Source organism: Mustela erminea, chromosome 6 (assembly GCF_009829155.1).
Source record: "Mustela erminea isolate mMusErm1 chromosome 6, mMusErm1.Pri, whole genome shotgun sequence".
NCBI lineage: Eukaryota > Metazoa > Chordata > Mammalia > Carnivora > Mustelidae > Mustela > Mustela erminea.
The window spans coordinates 6,976,133-6,988,884 of record NC_045619.1 but is presented as its reverse complement, the minus strand read 5'-3'; the positions used below and the strand labels follow the sequence as shown (position 1 = coordinate 6,988,884).

At 48.7% G+C, this 12,752-nt stretch overlaps 1 protein-coding gene across 4 annotated transcripts in view; it reads left to right on the top strand.

Annotated features, from left to right (window-relative positions):
- XRCC6 (X-ray repair cross complementing 6) overlaps nucleotides 1-12,752 on the top strand; it is a 35,607-nt gene that overhangs the window by 9,244 nt on the left and 13,611 nt on the right. For all 4 annotated transcript variants that reach the window (XM_032346121.1, XM_032346120.1, XM_032346124.1 and 1 more), the window contains 6 exons: nucleotides 885-1,068; nucleotides 4,304-4,490; nucleotides 7,096-7,264; nucleotides 7,975-8,136; nucleotides 9,801-9,930; nucleotides 10,563-10,663. In XM_032346121.1, the coding sequence (XP_032202012.1) occupies nucleotides 885-1,068; nucleotides 4,304-4,490; nucleotides 7,096-7,264; nucleotides 7,975-8,136; nucleotides 9,801-9,930; nucleotides 10,563-10,663 (933 nt within the window). The remainder of the gene's footprint in view (nucleotides 1-884; nucleotides 1,069-4,303; nucleotides 4,491-7,095; nucleotides 7,265-7,974; nucleotides 8,137-9,800; nucleotides 9,931-10,562; nucleotides 10,664-12,752) is intronic.

The window sequence follows — 12,752 nt, the reverse complement described above, 5'->3', positions numbered from 1 at the left end:
AGAGAGTGGGAAACAGCCTCCCCACTGAGCAGAGAGCCCAGTGAGGGACTTGATCCCGGGACCCCGAGATCATAACCTGAGCCGAAGGCAGAGGCTTTAACCCACTGAGCCACCCAGGCACCCAGCCCCATCCCTGTTCTTTTAAATCGACACTTAATCTTATTGCTTCTTTGTAGTTGATGTCAAACATTTCTTTTTTCTCCACTGAGTATGAAATGAAAGAATAAAGTGATGCTGGGGGAGACACCTCTGTAACATTCCTACTGAAAATGATGAAGCCATTTGCGCGCTCTCTCTCTCTCTCTCTCTCTCTTTTTTTTTTTTAAGATTTATTTGTTTTAGAGAGACACAGAGAGTGTGTGTGTGTGTGTGAGATGGGTGGGTGCGGGGAGGGCAGAGGGAACGAATCGCAAACAGCCCGCCTTGTGTGTGGAGCCGGACTCTAGGCTCCAGGCTTGAGCTCACGACCCTGAGATCATGACCTGAGCTGAAATCAAGAGTCAGATGCTCACCCCACGGAGCCACCCAGGCGCCCCGGGGCCGTGTGTTTTCTAAAGAGCTCTACTAGAGTGAGCTTTTCTTGTCTTTTCATGCTACCATGCATGGTGATGGTTTGAATAAGTAAGTGCTCAGGGCACCTGGATGGCTCCATCAGTAAAGCGTGTGACTTTTGATCTCAAGGTTGGGAGTTCGAGCCCCACGTTGGGTGTGGAGCCTATTTAAAAATAAAATTAAAATATTGAATAAGTTGCCCTTATAGCAGCTGATTCCCTTAGCGCGTCTATAAGTCCTGAAAATGTTAATAACCCATCTAGTTCTTTGCGTATTTAGGTTTAACTGAAAAAAAAATTCTCGCTTGCTGAAAGTTGTTTTCCTTGCCCCAGGTATCTTCCTGGACTTGATGCACCTGAAGAAACGTGGGGGCTTTGACATATCCTTGTTTTACCAAGATATCATCAGCACAGCCGAGGATGAGGACTTAGGGGTTCACTTTGAGGAATCCAGCAAACTGGAAGACCTGCTAAGGAAGGTCCGCGCCAAGGAGACCAAGAAGCGTGTGCTGTGCAGGTGCGCTCTGAACCTGGGCCCGCCGCCTGCAAGGGCCCTGCCCGGTTGGGAACACCCAGCTGCTTTGACAAAGCTTCCTTGGCTCCTTACCTCTGGGCGGTGCCTCCCCGTGTGCCTCACTGAAAACTCGCTTTATCTCTGCCTAGCATGTTTGCATATGTGCTTCTCTTCCTCTGGCAAGAGTGGGTAGGCTAGTTCTCCAGAAGAACACAGCTCTCCACTTCCTTGGTGTAAACAGTTGTGGCCTACTGCTGTTCTCACCTGCAGTCACTAGTATGTCGTCTGCTTGCTTCTCTGTAAATTGGGGATAACAGTAATACCTGGTCTAGAGCAAAAATTCAGGAAGTGCTAGTTACTGTCATGGTGTTGCGTTATTCTGGTTTCTTACAAACTTGAAATCAACAGGAACCAGCTTGTTAAATTACCTTCTCTTTTTAAAAAATCTTATTTATTTATTTATTTAAAAGATTTTATTTATTTATTTGACAGAGAGATCACAAGTAGGCAGAGAGGCAGGCAGAGAGAGAGAGAGGAGGAAGCAGGCTTCCCGCTGAGCAGAGAGCTTGATGCGGGGCTCCATCCCAGGACCCTGGGATCGTGACCCGAGCCGAAGGCAGAGGCTTAACCCACTGAGCCACCCAGGCGCCCCTTTTATTTATTTTTTAAAAAAAGATTTTATTTATATATTTGACAGAGAGATCATGAGTAGGCAGAGAGGCAGGCAGAGGGGAGGGAGAAGCAGGCTCCCTGCTGAGCAGAGAGCCCAATATGGGACTTGATCCCAGGACCCTAACTAAGATCATGACTTGAGCTGAAGGCAGAGGCTTAACCCAATGAGCCAGGCGCCCCTAAATTACCTTCTCTTAGAGAACTTTGCCATGAGAGTCCCAAGGGCTCCCCCATGTTGCTTTCGAAAGGTTCACGGCAGGCTTTTGTTTTCGACTAGGTTCCTCAACATAGGGGAACATGACCATAGGTAGTTTTTGAGTTTTCAGGAGGTTACTGACAGTTCTGCTAGAAAACCCATGAAACGATTTCAGGGCAACCACATAGCAGCCCACTGCGAACGGCTATAGTTTGGCTGTTGGCTCTCTCCTTTGCCCCTTGGGAATGATTTCTTTTTCTTCACACAAACACGCTGGCATCTCTTCTCCCTTCCTGAAATAATGGAGTATTGTCACTGCAGTTTGGAAATCTAGCACATGTTTAGGTGGGGACGGCAGAGAGGATAAAATAGTGGTTAAATGTAGGTCCTGGGGGCGCCGGGGTGGCTCAGTGGGTTAGAGCTTCTGCCTTCAGCTCAGGGCATGATCTCAGGGTCCCGGGACCGAGCCTTACATCAGGCTCTCTGCTCAGCGGGGGGCCTGCTTCTCCCGCCCCCACCTGCCTCTCTGCCTGCTTGTGATCTCTCTCTCTCTCTCTCTGTCAAATAAGTAAATAAAATCTTTAAAAAAAAAAAAAATGTAGGTCCTGGAGCCAGATTGGCTTGGATTGTAGTCCCCGCCTTCTGCTGGGCAACCTGGGACAAGTCACGTAACTTCTCTGGACTTCTGTAGAATGGGGGCAAACATAGTCCCTCCTCATAGGACGGCTGTATTGACTAACCCAGATAGCCCAGGCAGAGTGCGTGGCATAGTGATTATTTACAAATGTTAGTATTTTCTTTCTTTCTTTCTTTTTTTTTTTTTTAAAGATTTTATTTATTTGTCAGAGAGAGAGAGTACACACAAGCAGGCAGAGAGGCAGGCAGAGAGAGAGGAAGGGAAGCGGGCTCCCTGCTGAGCAAGGAGCCCGATGCGGGACTCGATCCCAGGACCCTGGGATCATGACCTGAGCCGAAGGCAGCGGCTTAACCAACTGAGCCACCCAGGCATCCCCAAATGTTAGTATTATTCTTTGGACGAATGGTTACAGGATACTTGAAAGGAGTAATAAACTGGAACTGTTTGAGCACTAATAACGCCTTAGGCCTAGAAAATGGTTAATGTTCTCACTATAATCAAATAATGGAATTATGTTATCACAAGGTTATTGTGTGCCAGCACTGCCCTAAGTTATTTGTTAACATACTAACTTTCATCTTTATTTTTGAAAAGATTTTATTTATTTGAGAGAGAGAGAGAGAGAGAGAGAGAGAGTACTGGCGGGGCAGCAGCAGGCAGAGGGAGAGGGGGAAGCAGATTGCCCGCTGATGAAGGAGCCCACACAGGGCTCGAGTCTAGGACCCTGGGATCAGGGCCTGAGCCGAAAGCAGATGCTAAACTGACTGAGCCACCCTGGCCCCTTATTTTTTAGAGACAGAAAGAGAACATGTGTGAGTCTGGTGGGGGAGGGGCAGAAGAACAGGAAGAGAATCTTTTTTTGTTTGTTTTTTTTGTTTGTTTTAGAGAGAGTGTGTGGTGGGGTTGGGGGGTGGGCAGAGAGAAGCAGATTCCCCACTGAGTGTGGAACCCAGTGTACCTGACATAGGTACCTGATCTCACCTCCCCTGACCCTGAGACTGTGACCTGAGCTGAAATCAGGAGTTGGACACTTAACTGACTGAGCCACCTAAAACAATCATTATTTTTATTACAGTACACTCTTTATCATTATTTTAAGTATTTTTTTTTTTTTAAAGATTTTATTTATTCATTTGACACAGAGAGATCACAAGTAGGCAGAGAGGCAGGCAGAGAGAAAGAGAGGAGGAAGCAGGCTCCCTGCGGAGCAGAGAACCCGATGCGGAACTCGATCCCAGGACCCTGAGATCATGACCTGAGCCGAAGGCAGCGGCTTAACCCACTGAGCCACCCAGGCGCCCTATTTTAAGTATTTAACTATATATTCTGAAACTAATTTTTGTGATCTAGACCCTGAGATACTATTATAGCAAACTCGACTGTATTTTTTTTTTTTAAAGATTTTATTTATTTATTTGACAGAGAGAGAGATCACAAGTAGGCAGAGAGGCAGGCAGAGAAGGGGCAGCAGGCTCCCCACTGAGCAGAGAGCCCGATGCGGGGCTCGATCCCAGGACCCTGGGATCATGACCTGAGCCGAAGACAGAGGCCTTAGCCCACTGAGCCACCCAGGTGCTCCGCAAACTCTACTGTATTATTTAAACATGTTATATTTATATCTGAGGAATTTGGACTGTTGGGGAGAATGAAACAAGACTTGGGTACCACAAAAGAATTTTAGCTAGGAAACCATAATTTTTCAGTCCATGGTTTTTTGTTTTTCTCTCCTCCAGGTTGAAGTTTAAGCTGAGCAAAGATATAGCACTCACTGTCGGCATGTATAATATGGTCCAGAAGGCTGTCAAACCTCCTCCAGTGAGGCTTTATCGGGAAACCAATGAACCAGTGAAATCCAAGACCCGGACATTTAATGTAAATACGGGCAGTTTGCTTCTGCCTAGTGACACCAAGAGGTCTCAGGTAGGCCTGCCTTCTTACTGAATTTTGTCCCATTGAAGAGTTAACAGGGAGGGAGACAGTGATTAGCCTAACCAGTTAAATATTTTTCTGTGTACGTCTTTGTAGCTAGGCTGTTAGAACACAAAACCATTCCTGTTTGGAACTCTGGCATCTAGATCTTTTGTTTTAAAGATTTTGTTTATGTATTTGAGAGACGGTGAGAGAGTGAGACAGAGCAGGAGCAGGGGGAGGGGCAGAGGGAGAGGGAGAAGCAGACTCCATGCTGAGCAGGGAGCCCAACATGGGGCTCCATCCCAGGACCCTGAGATCATGACTTGAGCCAAAGGCAGATGCTTAACTGACTGAGCCACCCAGGCACCCCAGTAAATAAGATCTTAAAAAAAAAAAAAAAAAAGGGCGCCTGGGTGGATCAGTGGGTTAAAGCCTCTGCCTTCGGCTCAGATCATGATCCCAGGGTCCAGGGATCGAGGCCCGCATCGGGCTCTCTGCTCAGCCGGGAGCCTGCTTCCTCCTCTCTCTCTCTGCCTGCCTCTCTGCCTACCTGTGATCTCTTTCTGTCAAATAAATAAAAATCTTAAAAAAAAAAAAAAATTAAGTAATCTCTACAGGCAACATAGGGCTTGAAGTCACAACCCCAAGATTAAGAGTTGCATGCTTTTCCAGCTGAACCAGCCAAGCACCCCAGTGTCTAAATCATTGATACTTTGACAGCTAGAGAGTTAGAACCAGCGTTTGAAAAAAAATGGCAGTGGAAACTTTAGCCCTTGACCCCTCTGCATTCTGCTCTAACAGTCGAGTTCCTTGCTTGGGTACAGTAGTAGAAAAGGCTTTATCGATAACTAGGGAGAAGAGCTAGGGAAGCTCTTAGCTGTGAAGTGAACTTTTGGGGGGGGGGAGTATTTTTCCCCCGAACCAAATTTTTTCCTGTGCTTTGAAATGACATACACGTGCCTTTCTTAATCCGAAGGACGGACTAAGAATGCAGAACATTATCTTTCTTCGTTCTCTTACCTTTGTTCAATCTGTGGAAGGATTGGATGTCTAAAATTAAAATCAAATGACTCATCCTTTTTTTTTTTTTTTTTTTAAAGATTTTGTCTATTTATTTGACAGACAGAGAGGCAGGCAGAGAGGGAAGGGGAAGCAGGCTCCCCGCTGAGCAGAGAGCCCGATGTGGAGCTCGATCCCAGGACCCTGGGATCATGACCTGAGCCCAAGGCAGAGGCTTTAAGGCACTGAGCCACCCAGGCGCCCCATGACTCATCCTTTTTAACTATGCAAAATGTGGGAAAGAATCTGAGATTTTTTGCCTAAGTTCAGGACCTAGAAGGATCAACTAAGTGACTAAAATTAATTATTATTTTGATTCAACTCATGAGATATTTTTTGGAGCACAAATCTCAAGCCGGAGTGTTTTGCCCTACTTTTGGAAGGAAAAGACTAGACATTTCCTCTTCCATTTTGGAAGTAACTAGTTACTCATGTTGGTTTATTCATAGGCAGTCGCTCTTCTGGTCATGGAGTTTCTTTCTTTTTTTCTTTTCTTTTTTGTTTTTCCAAAGATTGTATTTATTTATTTGACAGAGAGAGACACAGCGAGAGGGAACACAAGCAGGGGGAGTGGGAGAGGGAGAAGCAGGCTTCCTACCAAGCAGGGAGCCTGATGCAGGGTTCAGTCCCAGGCCCCTGGGATCATTACCTGAGCTGAAGGCGGACGCTTAACGACTGAGCCACCCAGGCACCCTATGGAGTTTCTTTCTTTTTTTTTTTTTTTTTTTTTTTTTAAAGATTTTATTTTATTTATTTATTTGACAGACAGAGATCACAAGTCAGCGAGAGGCAGGCAGAGAGAGAGGAGGAAGCAGGCTCCCCACAGAGCAGAGAGCCCGATACGGGGCTCGATCCCAGGACCCCAGGACCATGACCTGAGCCGAAGGCAGCGGCTTAATCCACTGAGCCACCCAGGCGCCCCTGGAGTTTCTTTCTTGATCCAGTGTGCCTTCAAAAAAACTTGAGGGCTCTGTTTTATTCGTTAAACTCAAATTTGACTCTGTCGCTGAGTTCTGTTACCAGTTGTATATCTAGGACCATAATCCAAAACTAAAGTTTGGAAGTAATACTTAATGTGCGTGTCTGCTCAGACCTACCCCAATACCTGACATAGGTCTTCTCGATCAGTAGGTGTGGCTTGAGCTTCTTTTGAGGGTCGGGGACGATGCTGAGGGTTCGGTATATGTTAACTAAGGGAAGAGATAAATGCCCGAAGAGAATGGCCCTTCAGCACCTGAGAGATGGTGGCTTAAAGCCCAATTCAGTTAACTGGATAACTGGAGCAAGTTATCAACCATCGAGACTCAGTTCATTCATCTGTATAGCAGTTTTTAACATCTACCAGGACACAGAAGATGAATTGCGTGACGAGTGTAAGGTGTCTGGCAGGCCCTTAGTAACTGTTCATTCCCTGTGGTAGCAGGAAGATGTCCTTGGTGAGCCATCTTCCTGTTCCTTAAAAGAAAGTTGATTTTAACTTGCTAGTGTCGTGTGGCAATCACTTTGCATCTCCACATAGCCTGTGTATGTGGCCCTCGTGTTCCCCTTCCTGTAGAGCTATGGGAGTCGTGAGATTGTACTAGAGAAAGAGGAAACAGAAGAGCTGAAACGCTTTGATGAACCAGGTTTGATTCTCATCGGTTTCAAGCCCTTGACGATGCTGAAGAAACACCATCACCTGAGGCCCTCCCTGTTCGTGTACCCTGAGGAGTCCCTGGTGAATGGTATGTGGTGTGGACCGAGGGTAAATGCATGAATCACAGAAGGCCGTCTTGCTTGGAGCCTGGGTAGGACATATTAAGGGGGCATTCTAAAAGTGTTTCGTGCTCAGATAAGTTGTGGAAATTTGGGACTAAACAAAGTTAAAGATGTTTCTTTAGGGCCTATAATACACTAATATGCTTTGTGAATATCCAGGGGGGGATATGGAATTAGAATTTTTAAAGCTTACTTCCTATGGAAGTCTTCCTTTGAGGCATCAGATGGAGAGTTAAAAAAACAAAAACCCAGTTTCTCCCCTAGTGTTGGCAATTAAAGATGCTGTGAACTAGGTCATTGTGTGTGTGCTGTCCAGACCTAAATTCCTCTGTGCTGTAGCTAACCGGCCCCTGTATTTGACCTGGCTGGCTTTTATTAGTAACTGGGGCTTACAGCATTAGTCTAAAGATAGTGCAAGTGAACTGATGTTAATAATTCACACTCCGAAATGGGGGTTTGAGGCATTTAGCCTCTCATTGCGTTCCTTCCTCTTCCTTTCTGTGCCTCTGCTGGCCCACTTTCCTTTCAGCTTTGGGCTCATCACACTTGACCTAATGAAGTATCGTAAGCCCTTTTAAGAAAATCGAAGAGAAATCGTAGGCTTGTAACCTGGGCTAGAGGGAAAAGAGGAGGAGATACCTTTGGGATGCAGACTCCTGGGATGTTTGTTTTCCAGGGAGCTCAACCCTGTTCCATGCTCTCCTCACCAAGTGTCTGGAGAAGGAGGTCATGGCAGTGTGTCGATACACTGCCCGTCAGAACATTCCTCCTTATTTTGTGGCCTTGTTGCCACAGGAAGAGGAGCTGGATAAGCAGAAAATTCAGGTGACTCCCCCAGGTATGTGGAAGAGATCTTTTCAGTGCTTCTGAACCTTGCCCAGACTTTGGAATCCCTTATAGGATCCTAACTCAGACCTGCTCAACCAGAGTCTCCAGGAATAGGGTCTGGGAAATTTTAGGGTTTCACAGGTGAATTTGATGCAGAGCCAGGTAAAACTGCCAAATATGGTTGTGCAGTGCACGGCATGTGCAACGATGCAAGGCAGCTCTGCAGCCACCATTAGAGAATTGGCTGCATAGGGACTGTTGGCAGGTTACTGACAAAGTTTATGGTGCAACTGCTGCACCTTTACTAAACGCCATTGTTAGACACCTTTGCAATGTTTGGTGTTTGGTTTACCCTCTGCATACACTAAAGCAGTGAGGTAGAGCAGAAAGACTGTGGGTTTTGAAGTCAGACTTGACTTATCCTTATGTGTGGGAAAGCTTACTTTCTCTTATTTCAGGCCCATCCCTGCCACTTGTTACCTGGCCGATTTGGGCAATTCATTTAACCTTTTGACTTACATTCCGTATCTGCAAAGATGAGAATTCTGGAACATCTTACTTTTCGGTTGTTTCCCATGTGAAACAAGTTAATAACTGTGAAAGTGACTAAGACAATAAGCCACGCTAATAAAAGTAAACTGTAAAGTAATTCTTAGAAAATGTTATCTTTGGGTTCTTTTTTTTAAAAAAGATTTTATTTATTTATTTGACAGACAGAGATCACAAGTAGGCAGAGAGGCAGGCAGAGAGAGAGGAGAAAGCAGGCTCCCCGCTGAGCAGAGAGCCGGATGCGGGGCTCGATCCCAGGACCCCGGGATCATACCCTGAGCCGAAGGCAGAGGCTTTAACCTACTGAGCCACCTAGACGCCCACTGAACCACCCAGGCACCCAAAAATGTTCTGTTTATAACCCTGGTCATCAGGGTGCCGAGGAAGAGCTCTGTATGTCCGTCAGTAGGCGGCTGTCTCTCAGCTCCAGATTCCCCCGTTACGCTCAGTGCTGCTGGGGCTGATGCTCTCCAGACCAGTTTCCTCCTCCACCCCTGACTGTCAGACTGTGTCACTAGTGGGTGCTCATGGGAGCCTCGGGCAGCGGAGAGCAAAGGGACTTGTTTCTTCCTTTTGCTCAGCACTGTTGGCCTTGCCAGCAAGGGCCCTTCCCCTGGCAGCAGCCGCTGGTTCCAGTCCAGATTTTCGAGTCTCTCAGAACCTGTTACAGGAACAGCTTGATAACCTTTCCTCTTTCCCTCTAACGTGGGTTGGGGGTGTGGGAACCGAGGGGAGAGGCTGAAGCGCAGAGGCGGGCCTCAGAAAGGGTGGGGGCGCTGCCCAGCTGGCTCGGGGTGTGTCAAGAAAGCCGGAGGCTGGAACCGACCGCCAGGCAGGTGAAGGGCCCTGGCGAGGAGCCATGGCGGGGTGGGGGGGGGCGGCAGGGACGGGAGGGCGCGGGAAGGGGTACTCCTCCCTCCCTATCCGCTCTGCAGGCTCCAGAGGGAATCGGTCGGGCAGATGCTCACAGGGTCAGTTGGTAAAGGAGACGCAGGGGTGGCAGGGTCCCTGCCCCAGGGTCACAGATCGTAGAAGGGCGAACTTGGAGTTGAGCAACAAATGACAGCTCTGTAACTGGAACCTTCCATAAAGTCAAATCTCAGGAAGCTTTTCCCCCTTCCTCAGGCTTCCAGCTCGTCTTCTTGCCCTACGCGGACGATAAGCGGAAGGTGCCCTTTACCGAGAAAGTCATGGCGAACCCAGAGCAGATAGATAAGATGAAGGCTATCGTTCAGAAGCTCCGTTTCAACTACAGGTGAGCGGTGGGTCCGTCTCAGGCTTTCTTCTGGAACCGTCTCCCGAGGTGAGAGGACTCTCTTACTCCCAGGCTGCTGCTGAGTATGGGGAGGAAGAGCGTTCAGGTTCTTTCTGTGCCCGTGTCCCACCTCCTCCCCTTCGTCTTGTTTTCATACTTCCCGGGCCTGCCTCCTCCCTGTCTCTCTCTGCCCTCTGCTTCTCGGGGCAGACAGGCACGTGGTGTTTGCCCTTATTTTATTTTTTTTAAAGATTTTATTTATTTCTTTGACAGAGAGAGAGAGAGATCACAAGTAGGCGGAGGGAGGGGGGAGCAGGCTCCCCGCGGAGCCGAGAGGGGATGCGGGGCTCGAGCCCAGGACTCTGGGATCATGCCGTGAGCCAAAGGCAGAGGCTTAACCCACTGAGCCATCCAGGCGCCCCGGTGTTTGCTTTTAAATTAGCTTTTGGATTCCCAACAAACTGAAAATTGGAGAGAAAAGTTGGTTCAAGAGACAATATTCCCCGCTGTTTGATTTGGGCTGTTTGCCTCAGCCAGCCCCAGGCCTGAGCTGCCTCAGTCGGGTTTATTGAATAATTTTAAATTATTTTCAATGTTTTAATGTATTTGTGCTATTATGATTATTCCACTAGAAGTGACAGCTTCGAGAACCCGGTGCTGCAGCAACACTTCAGGAACCTGGAGGCGCTGGCTTTGGATCTCATGGAGCCCGAGCAGGTGGTGGATCTGACACGTAAGAAGGGTCGTGGCGGAGCCCTGTGGTTCTTCCGTGGGAGCTTCTCGTAGCGCTCTCGCTCCGGACCAGAAGGGTGGCTGCGTTTCCTCGCCCCCTTTCCAGACCTAGCCTCCTTGTTGCAGCCACGTCTGAGAGATGTCCTAGAGCAGTGTCAGCTGCCGCAGGGCTGATTCAGCTGGTTCTGTCATGTGCCAGGCTTCTGAGACCTGTCTTTGAAGGAGGCCACCTCATGACTCCGTGTTGGTAAAAGTTAAAAAAAAAAAAAAAATCCGTAACATTTATTGAGCGCGCACTGTGTGCCAGGCACTGTTGTCTTGTGTGTCGTTGACTCATTTAACTCTTGTTACTAACTGTGAGGTAGGTGCTGCTGTCGGCCTTGGTTTCTGGAGAAGAAAGTGATGGGCTGAGGCCCCAAGTGGTGGGCGGTGGATCCAGGTTTAGAGTCTGGGGCGTCTGGCCCCAAACCCTTGCTCGGCGCCGCGGTGCCCGAGAGGATCCCGCTCGTGACCCTGCGGTGGGGAGATCGGCCTGGCCCCCTCAGTCGAGCCCTAAGCTCGCTGCCCATCCCTTTCTTTTTTTTTTTTTTTTTTTTTAATTTTTTTTTTTTTTTAAGATTTTATTTATTTATTTGACAGAGAGAGATCACAAGTAGGCAGAGAGGCAGGCAGAGAGAGAGGAGGAAGCAGGCTCCCTGCTGAGCAGAGAGCCCGATGTGGGACTCGATCCCAAGATCCTGAGATCATGACCTGAGCCGAAGGCAGCGGCTTAACCCACTGAGCCACCCAGGCGCCCCTGCCCATCCCTTTCTTGATTGTGATTCTCTTACCTATTTCCCGAGAGCGCGTGCGGTTTAGGGATGTCAGTACATGCCCAGCAGGAAACAGATGGGATTTAATGAAGGCTTTTGACAGGGGTTGAAAAGATCTGAACAATTCGTGCGGCCCGCTTAGCTCCCCACTTACTAATCTGTCTTACGCTAGACCAAGCATCCCAGCTGGGAGAGCCAGTGCCCCCCGTGCGGGGGTGGGACTGTGAGCCGGATCTGGCAAGAGGGCAAGGCTGGGGTGATGTGGCCCGTCTTCTTGGTGGCCTTGAGGTGACTCAGGAAGTAAGCGGCCTGCTCTCCAGCAAGGGGGTGAAAGACGTGGGCTTTGGAAATGGCCGATACAGATTTGAATCCCAGGTCTGCCACGTATCAGGTCGAGTAGGCTTGGGATCTCATTCATCTCCCTGAAACTCAGTTTCTTCATAGGGAAGATGGGGACAGTGGGATGTTCCTGTAAGGGATTAAGCACATCTCGGTCCCAAGGCTCAGAAGTGCTCAGGACACAGCAGTCCCCCATTCTTCCACAGCATTCTTAGAACCCTTTCAGCTATGCTCATGTTTCCTCTAACTCCCCCGCTGTCGGTGTTCTGGTCTGCTCCCACAGCCTCCAGCTTCCCCTCACTTCCACGACTCCCAAAGCCTGTGTCCGCAGCTCTGTCCTTTCTGCTCGGCTCTGGCCCGGACCGCAGCCTCCCTGCCCAGCGGCCATCATGCCCTGGGACCCGGCTCTCCTACCGCTCAGACATCCCACAGCTTTGACTCTGTGCCCTTTTGTGTTCTTTATTCGCTTCTAATCTGGAGCGTCTCTGCTTCCCTCTGGCACAGTGATAGTGGTTTTCTCTCCAAAAATCACTTACTGAAGACTTATGATTGTTTTGTCGCTTTCTCCATTTGGCTTTGGGATGCCACGCTGTCTTGGTTTTTCTCCTGGGCCCACAGTGACCCAGGATTCCATTGCTGGGCCTGCTTCCCTTTTTCTTCCTCCAGACATGGGAGCACTCCAGATGACCTTGGGCCCCATCTTTCTCTGTCAACTTCACGTCTCCCGAAGTGGCCTCCGCAGGCTACCCCAGTGGTTCTGAGGGCGCTCCTCAGACCAGCAGCACTGGCATCGCCTGGAAACTTGTCAGAATTCCACTCTTGAGTCCTTTCCCAAGACCCAGCAATCTGTGTTTACAGTAAGCCTTCCAGGTGATCTGAGACATTCCCCCACCTCTAGCCTGCTCGTTCTCAACATTGGCCGTACAACAGGATCGTCTG